The 21338-nt window shown below is 55.7% G+C and overlaps 1 protein-coding gene and 1 long non-coding RNA gene across 4 annotated transcripts in view; both read right to left on the reverse strand.

Moving 5' to 3' along the window:
- Nucleotides 1–1619: 1619 nt before the first annotated feature.
- The window catches only part of NTN1 (netrin 1), a 185148-nt gene continuing 165429 nt past the window's right edge, over nt 1620–21338 (reverse strand). For all 3 annotated transcript variants that reach the window (XM_016154671.2, XM_016154669.2, XM_036222774.1), the window contains exon 7: nt 1620–6153. In XM_016154671.2, coding sequence (XP_016010157.1) covers nt 5825–6153 — 329 coding nt within the window. In that variant the 3' untranslated portion in view covers nt 1620–5824. The remainder of the gene's footprint in view (nt 6154–21338) is intronic.
- Nucleotides 8194–21332, reverse strand: LOC118603863. The gene is made up of 2 exons (XR_004951392.1): nt 9166–21332; nt 8194–8646 (listed from the first exon to the last, which is right to left on the reverse strand). It is a non-coding gene; the product is annotated as an uncharacterized LOC118603863 (long non-coding RNA).

Below are 21338 nucleotides of genomic sequence, written 5' to 3' on the forward strand. Positions count from 1 at the left end.
TTTTTGACTAGACTGCACTGGACCGAGTCCCTGATGGGTATCAGTCAGCTTCCTTGTACCTCAGCATCCAGTCTCCAAAACAGACTTATGCATCCACCTTGGGCCAGTACTTAGCAGCAACCCAGTTTATTTCCTGCATTGAGTTTGGCAGATGTCAATGCCTTCTCTCTCTGGCTAGAGAGTCCAGCCCTGGAAGGCAGCAGGGCTACTTATAATCCATGTTCTAATGTGTCTCTTGGGCCTGGAGCCACAGCCACCAGCACAAGGCCCGGCAGTGGTGGAGACCCAAAGGAGATGGCACTCTCGGGCACAACTTTTTTATGGACAGAAAAATGCCACGTCCTGAAAGTCCCTGACAACTGGACCCTTGAAAAGAATGACCAAAGCTGAGTGTCAGATTTCCAAGTGCAGCACAAACCTCTTAGCCCCAGTCTCTCAGCAGGCCTTCAATCCTGCAAATGCTCCAATTGTCTGAACTGACCTTGGAGAGAGCCCGAGACTGCAGAAAGGCTTGCTTTCTTCTTGGCCTGTCCAGCCACTTGAGACTTGTAACCTGTCCCTCACCACCCAGTGTCAGGCATTACCATGCCAGCAGGGACTCACACCCAAGACTGATTGGGACACCCCTCTATCTACCTGCCCTGGCTTTGACCCCTGGTTTTGAGAACAGAGCTCCTATTCCTCAGAGCTGGACCTCTTGAGGAGGCTGGGCTGACCCTGTTTCTTCCTGAGGAGATGTTAAAAACACCTCAGCCAGCTCCCCATGCTGCAGGGGAAGGGCCTTCCATGCCTGCCAGGGGCCAATTGAATCTCCTTCACCGAGGGGCCAAAGCCCATTGCTAAGATTTGTCTTCGAAATAGCTGGGTGCAGAAATTATAGCTTCCTGGTGACGATCGGCTCCACTTTGCATGGCAACACAACATGTTCCTAATGACTGAATTGTTTATTTAATAAAGAAATGACAACCATTTGGAGGTTTAAATATAGCCTCTCAGAAACTCAATGAGCTCAGCTCCTGGTGGCTGCGTGGCACTGGCAGGGGCCCAGTCCCTACACCACACGAGGCCGTTAGCAATGGCTTGAAAAAAAATTCTTGAGTTTCGTCAACCAACATCTTTTCTTTTGAGTCTCCTCTTGGCTTCAAATAGAAGCAACTAGTTCTGTGAAAGGTTCTGAATCAGGTGGGGACAGTCAAAGGTGCTCTCTGCCCTACCGCTGAATTTGAAGATGGGAAGATTCCTCTTTGCCCTTTCCCCTGTCGTCCCCCCTGGCGTGGAGTCCCAAGGAGTGGCAAGGATGAGCCCCAAGAATGGTTCTTGAGAAGTGAAAGTATGTCCAATTTGAGAGCCTTCTAGGTTAAAATCACATTTGGAGCCAGCAAGCCCTAGGACTTTCCAAGCAAAGCTGCCCTTTTCCTGTCTTTTTTTTTTTTTTTTTTTTCTCTCCCATAGTTCGAGCTCTGTCTCAGGTTTTGTGAAAAACCCAATGCTCTGTCTTGCTGGGAGTTCTTAGACCAGAATCCATATTCCTTAGGTGGCCTGAAGACCTTCCATCCCTCTCTCTCCCCACAGGCCCACCACCCACAGCTCAGACCTCCAGTAAAGACTGGGAAACAAAGAACAGTGTACAAGAGTTTATTTAATTGATATCTGAATTTAGTTCTATCATGTGAGGTGTGAGGCCCACGTTACAATTTCCATCTGGGTCCATTACAACTCTAACCAAAAAAAACAAAAAACAAAAAACAAAAACAAAAAACAAAAATAAAAAACAAACCAAAAAACCAAAAAAAAAAAAAAAAAATACCAACCTTAAAAAAAAGAAAATCCACAACTTTTTCCATGTCATTAAATATATTCATATATAATAACCATAATATATTAGTATGCATTGGAAAGGAACACTGACCCAAACAATATGTCATGGTCACAGCTAAACATTTACAATTCTGAGTGAACAGAACTCTGAAACGCAGGAGGGAGGTAAGGGAGGACGGGAAGTGCATTTGAGAGCAGGGGATGGGAAGAGATGGCCAACGACACAAGGAGAGGGGCTGGCTTGGTTTTGGTGTGGGGGGTGGGGCAAGGCCCCACAAGTACACATTTTGATACCCCTAGGGTATGGCATGGCTGCAGCCATGAACTGTGGCCCAGTAACCCCATCGATGAATCTAGTTTGTCCACTGTTTCTCTTGTAGGGTGGAATGCGGAGCTTCCTTCAAGTGTTGAGACCCTACCCTTTTTGTTTCCTAGAGGGACCCTTTCCTAATCCCTCAGATTCTGCTTGATTTCAGTCTCATTCGAACCTGGGGCAAACCCAAGAAAGTCTTGACCCATTTTCTTGCACGTTGCAGTGGAGGCAGAGTTTCAGGAGGTTGCTAAGGGCCTTGGGGCAGCTCATGGTCTCCCTGGCTTGGACTGAAGGTGTCCCTCCCTCCATTTCTGGGAACCTGAGGCTGCTGCCCCCTGCCCTGCTTTCTCAAAACAGAAGCCACAGGCTGCTGGTAATCCAGGGGCCGCCCCGTATCCTTCCCCCTTCTCTCCACCCCAGTCTTAAGCTTTACTGTGATCAGTAAAGCAGGCACTCTGCTATTTATTAGAGGCTCCAGACCACCTAGCAGGTAAAAAAAAAAAAAAGAAAGAAAGAAAAAAAGAACAACTGGGGAATCTGTTTCTTTTTTTTGTTTTTTTGTTTTTTGGTTTTTTTTTTAAAAAGACTAATCTGGTATGTTTTTCTTTAAACACCTACATATCACAACTCTGGTTAATACACTCTTCAAAACCAAAATCTAGCTGCATTTTACATCCCTTCTTAACTGTACAAACCGGCATACCTCAATTCCCATTTCTACCTCCTCCCCAGGATGGAGACAGTGGTGGAAGAGGGTGCTTTCCCAAGGAAGCGTCCTCACTGCTGAAGTTGGTGGCTGGATTCAGAGGAGCGGGGGGCTGGCTTCTGGCTGGGTCTGTGATATGGGGAAGGCAGCCTGTGATGACTGAAATCTCAACAGTGTCCTCACCCCAACCTGGCTGATCTGGCCACCCTGACATATTCCCCAGGGGCCAGGCCACTGGGTGGACTAGATGGCTTTTGCCCTTGGGGTGCTAAGCAGGAGGGCAAGGCCTTGGAGACTGGTTGAATTTAAAGTAAGATGTATTATTGCTTTGTAGGCTGTTGGCTCCAGAGCTGAGGAGACTCAGAGACTACCAATGCCAGTCCCTCAAAGGACCTATTGGTGACTCAGTCCCAGGGTAGGGGGTGGTAGAGCTGCCACACCCTTCTGGGCAGGGCAGGGGAGCCAGGCTGGTGTAAATAGAAATAGGAAAAGTGAGTGCCTTTCAAGGGCTGTGGGCGAGCAAAATGCCAAGGCCTCTGAGGTGCTAATAGTGCTCAGCAAACCATGGTGGGCATCGGAAGGGCCAACTGCTAGGAGAGAGGTCCCTATGCTCCCAGCCTTGGGTCTGGATTCAGGAAAGACAAATACCCTTTCTCAAGGCCACTCTGTCCTCTCCCAGCCCACGTGGGCATCTCTGTTCACCTTTCCTGGAATCCCTCTAAACACCCCCAGACAGTCAAACTTCCTTTCTACTGTATCTTATATCAGCCAAGGCCTGGCTTTTGGAACCTTAAGCTTCCAGGCTGCCCCATGGCGAGTTTACAACCAGCCTCACCCACCACTCTTGGTCTACCTCTCGAGATGTTATTGTGCCCACCCCTACCCACCCCCCTCCCCCTATACACACATGCTTCTATTCTCCAGGCCAGTGGCAGTAACCAGGGCCAATGTCTCAGGCCCTGGAGCACCCCCTTACAGCCTGCTACAGGAACCGAGTGGGTAGGCTACAGAGCTAGCGTGTAGTGAGCAAGGAGCATCATGGCCCATGATCAGAAAGCCTGGCTTTGGAGTGCGAATCCAGTTCTGCCACTTATTTGCCTGGTGACCATGGGCACGTGTGCTTCCTTTTCCTCACTGGTGAGTCTGGGGCTGAGAATCCCTGTCTCACAGGGTTGTCATGAGGATAATAATAGATCATGTGGGTAAAGTGCCAGGCACAGAGCAGGTGCTCATTAAATGGCAGCCGTGACACGGGCTGAAGCAGAGGTGGCAGAGGGAAGCCTGACCACATACTTGGTGTCACCCTTCTGAGCAGCCAAACTCCGGTGGGAAAATGAAACCAATTTCCTGACTGAGAAGGGAGCCAGGCCTGTAATTCAGTGTGCCGGGTGTGAGGATGTGGGCCAGAGGCCCTGGGAGTGCAGAGCTCAGGAGGCAGGGAGGCAGTAGGCCCCCGGGAACAGGCTGTGTGAGGCAATCAGACCCGAAGGTCTGAGGCTGCCTGCTTGGGGACAGTGTCTGTAGAAAACCTTGGAAAGGTGGTCCATCCATGCCCAGGGGCACAGGAGGCCTCCACGAAGGGGGCAACTGGACTGGTTTGGAGAGGTGCTGCCCAGACTAGACCAAGAAAGCTGGAGCGGACAGCCCCAGGGCGGGGGCAGCTGCAGCAGGCTATCTTGGCCTAGCGGCCTCTGTTGCTTCCCTTGGAAAGCCAGGAGTGAGGGCAGCAACAGGAAGTAGTCACGGCTTCCTTAGTACCCAGAAACCTGGTCACTTCTGCCCCTGCCTGCTCATAGCTCAGGCACTCCGGCCCCTTGCGGAGCAAGGAAACCCAGTCCTGACTCCTGCAAGCCCCTTCCCCCGCCCAGGCCTAACCACCTTTGCAGCCTGCATTCCATGCCCATCCAGGCTGTTTGTTGACACTGCTGAAAGGCCTTGTGGGAGCTGATGTCATTACACAAATAGTGTCACTGCCATAAACCCAGGCAGTGCCCCGTCCCCCTCCCCTGGAAAATGTCATAAAGGGGCTGCCTCCAAGTTTCCAAAAAGGAAACTCTCAGGGAGGTTTTGCCTTCGCAATGCCTCCTCCAACAGGCAGCTCCAGTATGAGGCAGTGACCACCCGGCTTGGGCTTCTCAGGGGTGTCCTTGGGGCTACTACCCTCTGCATGGGCCAGAATCCTGGGCCTGCACCCAACCCACTGCTGGGCAGGGGCAGGCACCAGCAAAGGCTTCCGCTTCTCCCGCTCCACAGATTGTAAACCCTTCACCCCACCCAGGAGGACCAAATCGGCAGGTGGCAATGGAGACCACAGCCTGCATGGGGAATGCTGGTTGCACAGGCTGCTTTTGCCGCCCCCATATGGTTGCCCAGCCCCTTCAGATGGGGCCCACGTTGTCCCAGCCAAGGGTCCTGAGACAAAGAAGGGTCAGGGGAAAAGGGAGGGGATTTTCGGTCTTTTGTGTTGGGGGTGGTGGTTTGGCCGGGCTTGCACTGCCCCCCCCCGCCCCCCGCCCGACTGCGGGCCTGAGAATTCACAGTTGTTCTCACGTCCCCCTCCCTCTCTCTAACCATCCACCAGCCGCTGCGGGTGCGGCCCCAACTGCGCGGTTCTGCGCCCATCCTTCGGCCCCGGTCAGGCTGCCCTGCTCCCGCCACGGAGACCCCCGCCAGGCCCTAGGGAAGCACATCCCTGCTCTGGAAGGAGCCCGTGAGGTAGCTAAGTCTCGTCCTCATTTCTCCAGGGCCAGGTCTGCTGTGCACCTCTCCCGGCGTGCGGCTCCCGCCCAGAGCGAGCAGGGTGGGGCGGGGGCGGGGTCAACAGAGAAGGGACGCCCGAGGGCCCCGCCCCCGCCCCGCTCCCACCCTGCCCCCACCTGGGAAAGCCCTCGCGGGCCAAGTCCACGCGGCTGCGGTGGCGTGGCCGCCGCGCGCGCGCTCGCCCGGCCCGCGCCCCGCCCGGCGCCCGGCGCGCCGCTGCCTCCGCGCTAGGCCTTCTTGCACTTGCCCTTCTTCTCGCGCTGCTGGAACTTGCGCAGCCGCCGCGCCCACGTGTCCCGCCACTGGATCACCAGGCTGCTCTTGTCCGCCACGATGCCACTCTGGTCGGGCGAGTCCTCCGCGTTGCCCAGCAGCAGGTACTTCTTGAGGGGCTTGATTTTGGGGCACTTGCAAGCGATGTCCCGCGAGCGGATCCACAGGCTCTGGTCACCGCGCCGGATGCGGCTGGTGCCCTGCTTGTACACGGAGATGATGTTCACCGTGAACTTCCACCAGTCCCCCGCCTTGTCTGCCTTCAGGATGTGGATTTGGACGGCTGCAAGGAAGCACAGACAGGCGGTGGGCAACAGGACTGGGAGTGACGCCTGCACCCCCAGCTCCTGTCTATCCTGCCTGCCCTCACCCTCTTCGAGGCTGAGGATGGGGGAAGCCTGTTTGAAGGAAGGAGACCCAGCGCTGGAAGTGACTGCACTGGGGAGTGGGTGAATGGTGGCAAAGCTGAACCTGATGCCTGGGCCAGGGCCACCACTTCCAGAAGCCTTACCTCATGCCTATTTTGAAAGTGCCACCCAGCCCTGCTTTTGGGGACAAGCCCCCTCTTAGGGTCCGAGAAGGCCAGAATAAGCCTGTAGGAACTGACCCTCCCCGGCACTCTGAGTAGAGTCCATCTGCCTAGAGCAGGTGCCCTCGGGGCAGTGCAGGCTATTCCTCACAGGCCTGGAGGGATGGGGAACCTCCTCAGGTGCCCCCCACCAGGCATTTCCAAAGGCCCCAATCACTTAACACCAAGCCTAATGACACCTCCAGACACACAACCTTGCCCTTGACCCAATCTCAGAAAACCATAATGGGATCTCAATGCCCAGGTGCAGTACACCCTGAACCTGCCCTTCGAGGTGGCCACAGTACCTCTTCCAGAGTCCAGTGTCTTTATACTGTCCACCTCCCATCCCTGCCAGGGCTGCCTCCCTCCCTTCTTCCCCTTCCTCCCCATTCTCTGCTAGTATTTACCCTAGTACGAGGGTTCTCAAACTGCAGCGTGCCTCAGACTCCCCATAGACAACTTGTCAAATCATAAGTTTCTAATTCAGTAGATCTGGGATGGGGCCCTAAAATATGCACTTCACAAATTCCCAAGTGCTGCTATAGCTGCCGATCCAGGGAACACACTTTGAAAATCAGTGCCCTAGTAAATGTTACCAAATGTTATTTCTGCAGGATATTAAGAAGTACTTTGAAAATAAGAGGAAATGCTTTTTCTAAAAAAAGGGAGGGGGGCTTGCTCAAATGTATTTGTGAAATACTGGATTAAAGTCAAGAGATTTCCTTACTGCAGGACTTTTCAGAGCCTTTAATCTACAAATTGTGTGTGGTTGTGTGTGTGACACACTCATACATGTGTGTTGGTTTCTCAAATAATCCTGACTGCAGATCTTTTTGACTGGTGCATTTCAAGTCACCAGAGCCCCATGGGGCCTATTTGGGGACCTCTCAGTGCAGGGACACATATTAATTCCCCTCAGTCTAGGGAATAAATCAAGAAGCCTCTGCTACAATGACTTCCATTCAAGGATTCAGACCCTAGTCTATTAGGGTCTTGGAGGGCTAGAGGAAGTCTGTAGGAACGGACCACACCCCCAGCACACTGGGCCAGGTCCATATGCCCAGGGCCATCTTCCCCAGCACGCCCTGTACCCTTCGGCGCTGGACTGGGCTGAAGATTACCCTGGCTCCTGAGTAGACCTGAGCCCTCCTGAGAAAGGAGCAGCATATCATCCCTCCAGATACAGGTGAAGAAACTGAATAACAGGAAAATTAGGAGTCTCCAGCAGCCATGAGGACATGTCCCCAGGAAATTTCTAACGGTCATCACCTGCCCACTTACGGCTCCAGGCACTGGGCCCACCCACAGCTCAGCCTGGCTTCCCATGCTGACTGGCTTCTCTCAGGGCCTCTGGGGTCACTCCACCACCCTCGATCCCAAGGCCCCCCCTGCCCAGAGTGACAGGGAGGGGCAGGGATGGATGGGTTCAGGGGAGCATCAAATACCATCCAACTCATCCTTCTAGGGTGAGGGAAGTGGCAGATTTCCCCATATTTTCAGTTCAGCTGTTCCTGGGCATCCTGAACTTTGCACTCCAGTTTGAAGGCTCCAAAGAATGGCTGCCATGGCAACCGTTTCCATGTTTTTGTCACTAAGGGACTCAACACTCAGTGTGAACTCTGATGGGGGGTGGGGAGCCCTCCGCCCAGAGAAGTGGCTGGGCCATGTGTGTTTGACTATGCAGATGGAGGTCACCGTGGCAACTGAGTGCCCCTTAGCTAAGCAAGGGGGAGCCACCCCCAGCTTCCTTGAGAGCCCCCATTTCCTCTCCTCAGAACTGAGCTGAATACAGAATGAGCCTCCCTCAGGATGTGGCTGTTTCCCTGCATGGGACCTCAGACCCCTGGCCCAGCCACAGTGTCCCCCAGCTGGGGTGGGCATTGGTGGTCAAAAAAGGATGCTACAGAAGGCGCCTCTGGCTGGGGTCCCTGGAGATGGCAGCTTTGGTCCTAGGCACTGAGCACCTATTGGCATTATGGGCTGAATTACAATCCCCCAAAATTTATATGTCGCAAAGTTCTACCTCTCAGTACTTCAGAATGTGATAGTATTTGGAGATAGAGCCTTTAAAGTGGTAATTAAGTTAAGAGGACGTTATCAGGGTTGGGTCTAATCAAATATGACTGGTGTCTTCATGAGACGAGGCGGTGAGGGCACAGACGCACAGAGGAATCACCATGTGAAGACATAGCGAGAATGCGCCATCTGCAAGCCAAGGAGAGAGGACTCAGAAAAGACGAATCCTGCCGACACCTTGATCTAGGACTTTCAACCTCCGGAAATGAAAGAAAATAAATGTCTGTTGCTTACGGCTCCAGTCTGTAGTGCTTTGTGCTGGCAGCCCTAGAAAACTAATACAATTGGAATCAGTGACTCGGGGCACTGGGTCTCGGCTCAGGGCCAGGTGGGAGGCAGACCTGGTGAGGGCCCCCAGCTGTGCTGGGAAGAGCTGGCTGGACGAAGTCAGGACTTGCGCTGACCCTTCGGGCCCCCAAGGGTCCTTCTGAGACCCTGGACTTACAAGAGCATGGCCACTCACAGCAGGAGGACTTCCCCTCTGGCCCACCTTCCATGCTCTGGAGCCGTCCCTCCTCTGGGACACCAGGCAGGGCATCAGAAGCAGACCCCACCCCACATCCCCAGGCATGATCAGCACAGGCCTGAAGGGGACCTGCTTTACACTGGGGACACAGCCCAGAGGGGTACCCACCCCTGGGTACTCACTGTCCTCGAGAATCTAGGGGTCAAAGAGGGGGATGCCAGTCAGTTGGCACAAAGCACTGGCCCTTTTCCTCCTACGGCCCCAGCAGCTCCCACCAGCTCCCTGGCTATTGAGTGAGACAGCACAGACCTGGAGGCAGGGGCAGTGGAGGGTGGCGGTAGGATTCGTGTGATTATGCTGGAAAAAATCCACATTTCCGCTGCCCTTGGCAACGCCTCCGCACATTACACAGCCCACCAAGTATGAGCTGCACACGAGTGCACGGGCCAAGTCCCCGCAGTGCACATACAGCTGAAAATATTCAAAATACACACTGAAACAGTGACCTCAGGCAGGGCTGCTCAGCATGCTCTGGGCGCACTCGGCACGGCACCGCACGGCACAGCGCCGGGGCCGCCGCCGCCTCCAACGGCACTGCCGCCGGGAGCCAGAAATGACCTGAGTCTTCTGGGGGCCGCACATCACCCAATCGGGGCTGGGCACAGTGGCTCTGGGGAGCTCTGCCCATCCCAGGACCATGGCCCCCCACGGTGGGCCCCTTACACCCACACAATGCTCACTCCAGAACCATTAGTCTCAGACCTTAGGATGCCTAAGCCCCTACTGTTGTCCTAAACTGACCTCAATGAGGCCAGAATGGGGAGCTCTGGTGAGGATCCCAGACCCTGTATTCAGAAATGAGGGAGATGAGATGATCGACCCTCAGGAAGGCCAGTCGTGAGATCGCACCAGGGCGATAAGAGGTGTGCTGAGACCCCTTTAATTAGAGACTGGTGTGCAGGAAGAGGGTCCCAGGGCGAAGCCAGAGTCGATGTCTCTGAAGTGGAAATAAGGAAGTGGCTGAGGCAGGTGCTGGCCAGAAAGGAGTGCCTGGCACCCAGCTTCAGACCCCACTTTCAGTGATAAACGGCCCCGTCTCAGAGTCTACCCTGTGAATGCACCTTCCTCGGAGCCCTTATCCACCCAGAAAATGAGGGCTCAGCTGGGTGGCTGCTGCGAGTGAGCTGCCCTGCGTGTTGTTCCACAGGGCTCTGCTCTTGGTGCAGACAAAAGCAGGCAGTGGGGAGTAGGAACTGGAGCCTACACGGTCAGATGGGTGAGGCTGGCTCCGGAAAGCCCAATGGAGCTGTGGCAACCAGCGGTGCCCCCCACCCCGGCAAACTGTGGAGGAAGCACGTCTGCAGGATGAAGCAGACACACACAGAAAAGCAAGAAGAGAGCGTTCAGGCTCCAGAGGGCAAAGCCTCGGGTCCCAGAGACCAGGCTGCACTTTGCCTCCTGGCCTTGGAGTCCCTGGACTGCTGGTATCGGTGCAGCAAACCCTCCTTTCCCGAAGCAAACCAGTTGCAGAGGTCTGTCAGCAAGACTACAGGCAGGCCAGGGCAGCAGCCTCCGCCTCAGCAACTCCTGGATTCACAGGAAAGCCTGGATTCACAAGGAAGCCTTCTCAGCCACTGAGTACTGACTTCCCTACTCTAACTCAAGCATGCCGCATTGCCTGGCAGTGGTACACACTTTGTTGTCCCTCGGCAAAGGCCTGTGCCTGGCTCTGGAGAAATGACTGTGACCTCAAACGGGCAGAAGGGACTGAGGGCCAGGTTCATAGAGGGCAGAGTCAGCAAGAACAGCCGGTGACATCACTGGGCGGGTTCTGGCTAAGGGGCTGGGAGCTAGGAGGCAGGCCCTGGACAGAGCGGGGGCCTTGCCCAGCCTGGGGGTCCTCAGTTGCTGTTTGCTGCATCCCCTACAAAGGTGTGAGGCACCTGCATGTCTTTCCATAGAAGCAGACCTCTGGCCATCCTTCCCAGGGTGCCTCAACCTCTACAGAGCCTCACCGCTGGAATATTATCAGGCCATCAAAGGCCACCTGAAAAGTGAAAAGCTCCAAGTCCCGTCCTGCACTCGGGTTCCTCCAAAGGGGGTCTTGTTGCCCCACAGCAGCCCTGTCCTTGCCCATAGCCCCATTTATTCACAGCCTGCCTCCTTCCCTCCCCAGCTCCAGCCCTAGCCCAGGAGACCTGGAACCTGTCGGCCCTGAGCCCTCTGAGGACCTGCGCATTGCCACCACCTGGGGCAGTCAGTGCCAGGAGGCAGTTCCCAGTGGGGATCAAAGCACCCAGCAGAAGCCAAGTCCTAGGAAAGCTGCTAGATTAGCTAGGAGTATACGTTTGTTGCTCATTCATCTGTTGGCCCAGCCTGCCTGAGACAGTCGACCTGCTGGGCTGGGCCTGGGGGAGGAGTGGCCTTGGCATAGGCCCGGTGTGTGTGTGTGTGCGCGGGGGGAGCAGTAAGGGGGTTGGGGCTGCTGGCTGTGCTCCTCTCCCAGAAAGCCCGGAGTGCTGGGACACCTCTGTAGGGAGGCTTCCTGCCTCCTGGAGGTCTCTTAGATTTACGGGCTGCTCGGGGTGGGCCCCCAGGAGCTTCCCAGCAGCTGCCCTTTCCAAGGAGGCTTGGGTGGTCAGCCCCTGGCCTCCCCCGCCCAGCCATGCCTTCCTGTTGGGCCAGTCCAGCTAGGAAAGACCTGTCACCCATCTGCCTCAGAGACAGCGGCCAGAATGAATAGGGGGAGGACACTAACCCCACAGAACCCATTAAAACCATGCAGCCCCGTAAATCTCCCGGCACAGAAAGCGTGTCATGAGTTGCAGCTGCTTTCATAAAATGCAGCTCTGACCACATGTTCCCCAGTCCCCTGTGAAGGTAGGAAACCGCTGAGCAGGGCCGAGCCTTGTTCTCAGGGACGCTAACCTGACTCGGGGCTGGGTGAGCACATGAGCGAGCGTGCTGAGTTGGGGGGTGCACAGCGGCAGGGCAGGGCCAACACACCCAAGACAGGGTGTCACGGCGACCCCCACTGTTTTCATCAAACGAGGTGAGGGCTGGAGGCTCTCACTGGGCCACCAGGCTGGGCCACCAGTCACAGCCCCCCACAGCCCCCCACAGCCTGGGAATCCTCAGGAACCCCGGGGGCTGCCACCTCGCACCAAGGACTGCCTCGGACCTTGAATAAGGTGGGGACGACCAACTTAGGGCCGACTAAAGGTTTCCCCCCCTTTTATCCCTTCAATCAAAGGAGGAATGGTATGCCCCTCTCTCATGGAACCAAGAGCAATGTGGAGGCTGCCTCAGTTTCCCCTGCCAGGGACTGGTGCCTAGGCTCTGTTCCTGGGAGGGAGAGGGGTTAGGTGCCTGGGACCATCTGACTGCATGGGAATCTCCCAAGTAAGGGACATCAGGAGATCTGGGAATGGGAGAGCCAAACTCAAGAAGACACCAGCTCCAGTTGCCTGGGAGATGGTCATGGTCTGGCCGCAGCTGGAAAGCAAGAAGAAATCAGGGGACTGGCCACCCTGCCTTGCAAGAGGTTTGGGCAGGAGAATGCACCTGGGCCCTGTCCTGCCCCAGCTGGGCGCCCTCATCACTGGGGCTGGTCCCTCTCACAAAGCAGCCCAAGGGAAGGAAGAGCCTGCTGCCCAGGGATGACGCCTCAGGCTGCCTCCCTCTCCCAGTCAGGAGGAACTGAAACAGCCTGGGGGACTCCTAATCCAGTTCTTGTCCACCCCCCACCCCCATCTACCACGGGCATAGCCAGAGCTGCCACAGTGTCATCCTAGAGGGTGGCCAAGGCTCCCCTTCCTGGACAACCTGACAGAGCCTCATGAGATGCCCCGCTTCCCATACCTGTCTCCCAGGCTGGCCGGAGCAGGCCAACGTACCCCCGCCCCCCACTCCTGCCAGCATACACACAGAGGGCAACGGCGAGGGCAGGGCCTGCTGGCTGTGCTGCTGGGGACCACCCAGCTGGGAAGGCCAAGCAATGAGTGCCCTCCTTCCCCTCAGCATCAATGGGGACAAGACCCCGGGAGGAGGAGAAGGTGAGAGGCTTGGCCTTTCCCAGTGGGGCCGTGGTCCAGGCCCCTCGTCACTCCCAAACCCCTCGAGGTCCTCTGGCCTCCCAAACTCATGAAAAGCCTGGTGCAAAGGGTACTCTGGCTGCAAATTCCTACCCACTCCACAGTGGGAATGTGGCTCTTCCCAGAGTCCCGCAAACAACAATCCACCCACAACCCATTTCTCCAGCAATGCTCGGGCCTCCAGAGAGCCCTTCGCAGGAGAGTGAAGAGCAGACCCTCCTTCCCAACTGGGCTGGCGCTTCTGGCCTGCTCCCAGGATACCAATTGTGAAGCCGTGTCCAAGGAAGGGTGGGCACCCAGCAGCTACTCAGGTCCCCCTCGGGTGCCCTCTGAATAGCACACTTGGCTCTAGCTCCTAAAAGTCAAACCACCTTCAAAGGATGGAACTGTTTCTCCAAGGAGACTCAAAGAAAGGGCCTCAGGCCCAGAAACAAACCAAAGCAGGATGCAGACGGGACACCAGCGCTCTGCTGGGCGAGGCCACAGCACTGAGGGTGACACTTAGCCCGAAACGTTCACCTCGGGGGATCGCTCTAGGTGCCATGAGCGCTTGCCTCTGCAGCTCTGGCAGGTTACAGCGGAGGGTGTGGCGGCCTCGGGTGCGGTGGGTGGCCTGCCCCGCATCTCCCATCTCGGCCTGAGCCCCACCATGGCAGGTGGTGCTGGCAGGTGTGTGAAGATTGTGGGTAGATCTTGGGGAGATGCCTCAGGGACAGCAACTGGGGCGCTGGGGTCCTTGGTGCCAAAACACTAGTCCCAATGGGAAGGGGGGCAGTTGGGACCCACCAGATCCACCCCACGGGGGAAAATGCCCATCTGAGCTCAGGGTGCTTGTGAGAAGCGCTTTGTGATCCTGGAGCCAGCCAGGTGCCTGATGAGCAGGGAAAGGACAGGTACTGCCTGGGTGCTGGTGAAGTGTTGGTGAAGCAAGCCGTGTCCCCCAGCCCCAACTACACCAGCTCTTGGATAGATGCCCAACTCCCTCAGCCCCACTGGGCCTCAGTGCCCCCATCTGTGAACTGGGAGGAGATATCTTTAACTAGATGGTTTCTGTGATGCCTGAGAGCCTTCCCTACCCACCCCTCCTTTCCTAAAAATAGGATGTTCAAAGGAGGGACAATAGCATGAGGAATAGGCGGAAGCTCCAGGGAGGAAGACAGATGAGGGCCGGAGCTGCCAACCCCCCAGAGCAGGCCTCTCTGGAGCCTACCGCCCTTAAGCCAGCTGGGGGGGCCTGTTTCTGGGAGTTGCTACGCTGGGAAGGGCTGCAGTGTACCCCACCCACCCATGGCAGGAGGACCCCATCAGTAGAGCATCCTGTGAGATTAGGTGCTTTTATGTCAAGCTGTCAACTGGGGCCCACCAGCCCTCCCTGCCCAACCTGGTGGTCACCCACATTCCATGACCCTAGGATGACTCATGTGGACCTAGCTCCACATCTGGCCTCCATATGGGGCTGGCACTCCTCGGGGGGAGGTCACATCTGGCAGGGAAATCGACAGATCCCCATGGGGCCAGTGACCCCCAGGGAAGGGTCAGTGAGCCTCTGCAATAGCCCGCCATGTGCTGCTGGCTGGTTGGCATCCTGTTCTCTGGAGCTCAGGGTAATGCTGGGAGGTACGGGGCTGGCCTCTCCCAGCCAGCATCACCAGCTGCCTCCCAGCCTCAGCAGGGGCCCTGCCACCTCCCTGGCTCCCTGGGCAGCCCTCCCTTTGGGGGACAGTCCCCAGGGCACTCCTCTAACATCTGCACTCACACTGAAGCCCCAAAAGTCGCAGCATGCTGCAGACATGAGAACTTCGTCCCTTAGACGTGGTTGATAGCCACCTGTTTCTCTGGCCTTGAGGGGACTGATCCTGATCAGGAATAGCTAGTGACCTCCATCCAGATCAGGAAAAGCAAAGGGAGGGGGTGTAAAGAGGGAGACAGGCCATCATTTGCTGAGAGGCCCTTTGTCCCCACAGCTAGTTAGAGAAAGAGAGGTCTGAATGTGAGACTCTCCCCATCACCCAGCTCATCTGATCCCTAGCCCGAGCCGCTGGACACGGGCCGGGCAAGGACCAGGCATCATTTGCCATCTCTACCCGTGCCACGTCACCTTCACAGTAACCTACCGCCAGCATCGCCTCCACACCCACCTCCACGGCTAGCTTGGCGTCCCCATCCTCCATCGTGGATGTGCCCATGACCTTCCTTTGTCATGCAGCCATGCCCCTCCCCAGAACAGTGCCAACCTCACCTCTGCTACCATCAGCGACATCCCTGCCATGATGCCCATCACCCTGGCTCCATCTTCTCCGACAGCCCCACCACTGTGACAGTCACCCTGACACCATGGTGATCCCAAGAAGATGTCTCTGTGGCCTCCCCTCTAGGGCTTATTCTCTCTTCCGAGGCTTTTTGAGAGTTGAGTCCAGGGTCCTATGAGGGAACCAATTCTTGAGCCTTCTAAGGGACTGCTGTCCCTGCTCTGTGCTGCCAGAGGCTCAGCGCCTTGGCACAGGGGAGGAGAAAGACCTCAGCCTTACAGTTCTTGATCTTGGGCATGTTATTTCATCTCATTGAGTCTTGACGTCCCAATGACAGAAACAAATTCCTGCCTCACAGGTGCTTTTGAGGACTCAATAAGGGTGCAAACAAAGGCCATGAGGTGCCCGCTCAAAGGCCTCAGAGGAAGGAACAGTCACTGGCCCAGCAAGGCTCCCCTCTTGGGTTTCCACTGCCTCAGGAGGTACCAGAGCACCCTATGTTGCTATAAATCAGAGTTCCACTTAGGTCCACCTCTGCTGTGAGGCCCCCAAGATAGCACACACACGCACACCGCACACCGCCTAACAAGCCCCGCTTCTCCCCACAGGGGCCGACAGAACCTCCCCTTTGAGTTGTATCCTCACAAATAATCCTTGTGGGATCTCAGAAGAAATACTGGAGACAAATCATCTTGTGAAAAGCATTCTGATTTTTCCATCTGGTGGTGCCAAAATGTCTTTCAACAAAAGAGGTGACTAATAAACATTTCTGGGAATAAATAATTTTTCCAAGAACTGGCAAAAGTGAGATGATCTCACCTTTCAGAATGTGAGCTGTCTGTCTTCCCCACTCTTTCTGAAACTCAAGAAGGAAGAGGCAGGGGCAGCAACCAGGCCACCTGAGGCAGTGGCTCAGCAAGCACATAGAAACCCTGGGGGTCAGCATAAGAGGGACTGGCTCTCCGTGGGGTCAGAATGATTTCTGAATACGGACACAGACAGACATGGCTGCTGAGGTCCACACTAGCATCTCCCTGGCCCCCACCCCTGCACCCAGCACCCCATACACGCTCTTCTTCCATTTCCTTAGCCTGTTTCCACTTCTGTGCTTAGAGGCCTTTCTGCCTCTGCCTGGGACCCCTGTTTTGCCCAGTGAAAAATGGCTACTGGGGCTTCCTCCTCCAGGAAGCCCTCCCTCCCTCCCCTCTTCGGAGGACAGGCTATTCCTTGCTAATGCCCACCTCAGGCTGGACCCTGGCCACACATCCACCGTCTATGTTCTCATTCGTGTGTCTGTTCCCCTCTTAGGCTGTAAGCTCCTTGGGGGCTAAGCCTGTGTCTCCTCCACATCTATAAGGTTAGCACCCAAAACAGAATGGGGCACACAACAGGCACTCAATGAGTGTGCAAAGAGGAAACGGCTAGAGGTGGGTATGGGTGTGTGAACAAGAAGGACTTCTTGGGATGTGCACTGCTGTGCTGATGTATGTATGTGGGGGGGGGGGCACAAATGTCTGTGCACAGCGGCTGTGAGATGGGGGAGGTTGTGCAAACATGAGGAGGTGAGTGAGGACCAGACAGTGGTCCTCTGAAGGAGCCCAGGGACAAGATGGAATAAAGAGGAACGAAAGTAGAAGGGAAAAGAGAAAGTCAGGAGGCTGAGTGGCAGGGCCCAGGCCTGGGAGGAGTGGGGAGAGGGCCTTGTGAGGCTGGGTGGGCTGGAAGGCCCAGCTGGACGGGCTGAGGGCATTTACTGCAGAAGGTCAGGGGAGCACGAAAGCCAGGCCCACTTCTGCCACTTCCACGCCAGGTCAGTGGAAGGGGGGCGCAGCAACGAGGGAGCATTTCCCATACTAGCCGAGGTGCCTGGCCCCTGGTCTGGCCGGGTCCAATATCCCCACACAAGAGATGCTTGGGAACCAAGTGTCATTCCATCATCCTCATCACTCCGACTCTACTGGCAGAGGTTCTGGAGCCCGGGCTTCCTGCACATGTGCCACAGAGCAGGCGACTCCAGCAGAGGTGCGCTCTGCCTATATCTGAGCGGCCAATGGGGTGCAGACACACTCGCACACACAAATTCACACACACGGTCACTGAAGCACACTCACTCAAAGCATCTATACAAAGGAAGGGCTCCTGCAAGGCTGTTTCTTGAGAGGTTATCAGGAATTGCTAATATACTTGAGAATAATAAAAACTCTTCTGTGAACAACTGTCCCACGTTAAGCTTTCTCGCGGGCGCTTTTTCAAGCATTTGCAAGGTGAGCTAGATTCCCCTAGAGGGCAACAGAGGACTGAGGTGGCCCCAGGAGAGGTGGACCGGCAATGACAGCCTCACCAAAGACCCCTGCCCTTGGAGATGGCGACTGGCGTGTTGGGGCCGTGATACGTCTTATCTAGATGAATGTCAGGTCCCCTTGATCACATCTCCATTTGACAGATGAGGACACTGAGGCCCCGGCTGGTAAGGCTTCTTGTCCAAAGTCACAGAGCAAGATAGGAATCTGTGTCTTACCAGATTCCGGGGCCAGTGTCCCTTTCCCTGTCATAGGTTCTCTCTGGACAGACGTGAGAAGCACTGCGGGGCTTGGCCTGAGGCCCTCCCCAACTCCAATCCCTTCTCATCTTGCTGGGTGCCCACCCAAACCCTACCCAGGCTGGGCCCTCTCTCATTGGTCGACATGCCAAGAGAACACAGGGCAGGACCTGCACACTCCAAGCCAGCCCCAGGGCATTCCTCATGCCCCAGCTTCCCTCAGCCTTGGGTCTACTGGCCAGGTCAGTGGAGACCCAAATCCATGCTCTGCAACCAACAACATCAAGACTCTCTCGTGAGCTGGCCTCAGAGGAGGGGCCTGCTCTTCACCCAGCAGGGACAGCAAACTTGAGGTTCTAATTAGCAGCTCCTGAAACATCCAAGTGCCCTGGCTGTAAGTGAAGGAAATGTGTTTCCTAATTGGCTCCCTGCCGGGGTGTCAGTCACAGAGCAGAGATTATGCAGCTCATCCAGACCTCCCTCCCCAGACTTCCTTGCCTGGCCTGCTCAGGCCAGCCTCACCTACTCTCCCATCCCCAGGCCAGCACCATCCTCATCCTCATCCTCTTCCCGCTCATCTTTCCCTAGGCTGGCCCAGGTCTGTCCCCACTACAGGAGGGACACCCCTATTCACACTTCAGCCAGGGGTCCAGGGTCCCGACAGGATATAGGAATTATTCTCTACAAGGTCCTGCAGACTTGAGCCAAGACCTGGTCCCCCAGCCTCAGAGCTAGTCCTACAGCTGCTGCTGGACTGGCCTCCTGCTGTGCCAGTGGGCCCAGCCCAGAATCTGTGGGTGCCACACACTCCCTCCCTCCCTGAGGCTTTATCCGCCCCACCCTGCTGGGCTCAATTTTTCCTTTTTCATTTGAAAAACAGAATGGGGCCTGTGGGTCGACACCTTATTGAAAGAAAGACTGCTCAGCTCTTCCCTTCTCCAGCTCCCTCTCCACAGCGTCTACTTAAAGATGCTTCAAGACTAAAATGAAAACAACCCTTCCCCACACAGGCCACTTACTCCTTTTCCCTCCAGCCTCTGTTCTAGTTGGGAGAAGGGAAGAGGGGAGGCAGGGCGAGAGGCACAGGGCTCTTCTCGAAGCCTGTGAGGACGGGGCTGGGCTCGGCCCCCAGGCCCCCAGCCTGTGAATGTGGCAGACTTCTCAGGCCCTCTTTCCTGCAGAAGGCCACCTCAAAGCCCCCAACAGACCCAGACGCCTGGGTCTGGGAAGACAAAGCCCTGCACCTTGGGGCCACACAAGTTTCATCCAAAACAACCTAGGGCCTCTCCTTGTAGCTGTCACTCTGGCTCAAGACAGCACATCCTTTATCTTGAAACCACCTCAAAGTTTCTTTTCAAAATTAAGGTTTGTCTTCTGGTGGAAACAGAAGTTTCTGTACCACCTTGAAGTGCAAACTCTTTAAAGGGGCTTTCAGGAACTTACTGTGAACCTCGGAGGGGTCTGAGCAGGGATATCCACGGCCTGGCCACTTCTGAACCGACACACAAAACCTGCCAGTTGCTCTGGCTTCACCCCGTGGGAGGCCAGGCTGCTGGCAGGGAGCGTGGCTGGATCCCTGTGAGTGGGGTGTGCGTGTTGTGTGTGCATGCATATGTGCACACACAGTAAAATGAGAAAGTTTTAGAAGTTCTCAAAATTCCTTCGGTTTCCTTTGGGTCTCATCATTCATTTCATTCTCCTAAAAGGACCTAATCATTGTCCTTATTAAAGGGGGAAAAAAAATCCTTATGTTTGGTTAAAACAGCTGGCCGAGTTAGGACCCCCACGGGGCCAGGCTTCCAAGGCCGAGCTGCCAGACCCCTTGGGTCAGGAGGGATGGAGCACATAATGGATGGATCTGGAAGATGAGCCCCCCTCATTAAGGAGTCTTTCCTTCTCATCCCACTTCTTCCATCTCCACTTCTTCCTTCCTCCCTTCCTGCCCAGCCTCCTGTGGACTAGCAGAGGTCATTCCATACTGGGAGCCCATCAGACACCGGGCTTGCGCTGGGTGTTTCCCATGCACACGCAGTAGGTGTATTACCTCCATGTTACAGAAAAGGAAACTGAGGCTCAAGTAAGCAACAGGGCTTGCCCCGGGTTCCACAGAAGGAGCATTATCAAGCCAGACCTGGAAAACTGGGAAGAAAAAAGGTCACTCCATTTTCCCAGATGAGGCCAGAGTGATGCTAGGTTCGGTGGGGCCACTGAGGCCCTGGGTGGGGAATTTGCTTCTGGGGGGCCAGTTGGAGAGGGGCAACATCCAGGTGGAGTGGAGAGATGGGCAGAGTGAACTGTTGGGGGCTGGGAAGAAGAGTACCAGCCCCAGCCTCAATCAGCCAGACCTGCTGGGTCATGGTGGAAAGCGCCAGGCCTGGGTTCAGAGCCCCTGGGCCTGCGTCCAGGTAGCAGCTACGTCCTGGCTGGGCAACCCGGGCTTCAGCCACCCACACAGGTGTCCCAGTCTCTACACAGGGGCCTTCTCAGCTCTGCCAGTGAATGGCTGGAAGATTCTCTGGGGACATGTTTGCTTCTCCTGCTCCGAAGTACCCTCTCAGCAATTCGCCTTCTCCTGCAGGTTCCCAACTGCCTCCCACCCACCATGACCACAGATAGGCCTTGACCCTGTGTCACATGTGAGAACATTTTCAGGGACCAGAAATCACAAGGCCAGCTCCTTGTCTCCCACAGGGTGGGGCCAGTACAAAGAGATTTTCAGCAAGTGTTTAAGGAGGCAGGAAAGGGGAGCTCAACGGAGAAGGGGTTCACGGGCTCACTGTCCCCAAAGTTGGGTAGAACAGTGTGTAATGAAAGTAGGGGTACTGGACACCCTCTTCCAAGTTTAGGGAGCCTCGAAGGTTCAAGTGACAGGGAATCTGTGCAGGTGGCTCCCAGGGTTGGAAAAGGCCCATGGAGATCCCCCTTGGGCTGTGTTCAAACTTTGGGGCATTAGAATTACCAGAAAGCCATTTAAAATGCATATTCCTTGACCCACTTCAACCTTGTGGGTTCAACCCTTAGAAGAAGGAGACTTTGGGGATCTGCATTTTAAGCAAACCACTGAGCTCCCACCCCTTTCCCCCTTTCCTGATGTCTACAGGACCTCCACTGAGCAACAGTCTCAGGTTAAATGTCCATAGAATGGATGAGGGCACTGAAGACCAGAGAGGTAAAGTGACTGGTTTGCAGCCACACAGCTTCTTGGAGCAGAGTGAAGATCAGAAGCCAGCCTGGGAGTCCCAGCCCTACGCAGCCCTACTGGCCTGGGTACCTCCCTGCAGGTTCTGTGGCCCCTTTAAGGCCAGGGCAGAAGAGATGGGAAATCCCGGGTCATGGGATCTGTCCAGCTCGGGTCGCGTCCAGCCACAGGGCCTTCATCACCAACACTCACTCAGGGCCACTTGTACCCTAACCCCTGCTCCTTGCTGGTCACATGACCCCCTCCCCTCCTCTCTAGACAACGGAACTCTCAC

This window comes from Rousettus aegyptiacus, unplaced genomic scaffold (genome assembly GCF_014176215.1).
Source record: "Rousettus aegyptiacus isolate mRouAeg1 unplaced genomic scaffold, mRouAeg1.p scaffold_m13_p_6, whole genome shotgun sequence".
In the NCBI taxonomy this organism is placed as follows: Eukaryota; Metazoa; Chordata; class Mammalia; order Chiroptera; family Pteropodidae; genus Rousettus; species Rousettus aegyptiacus.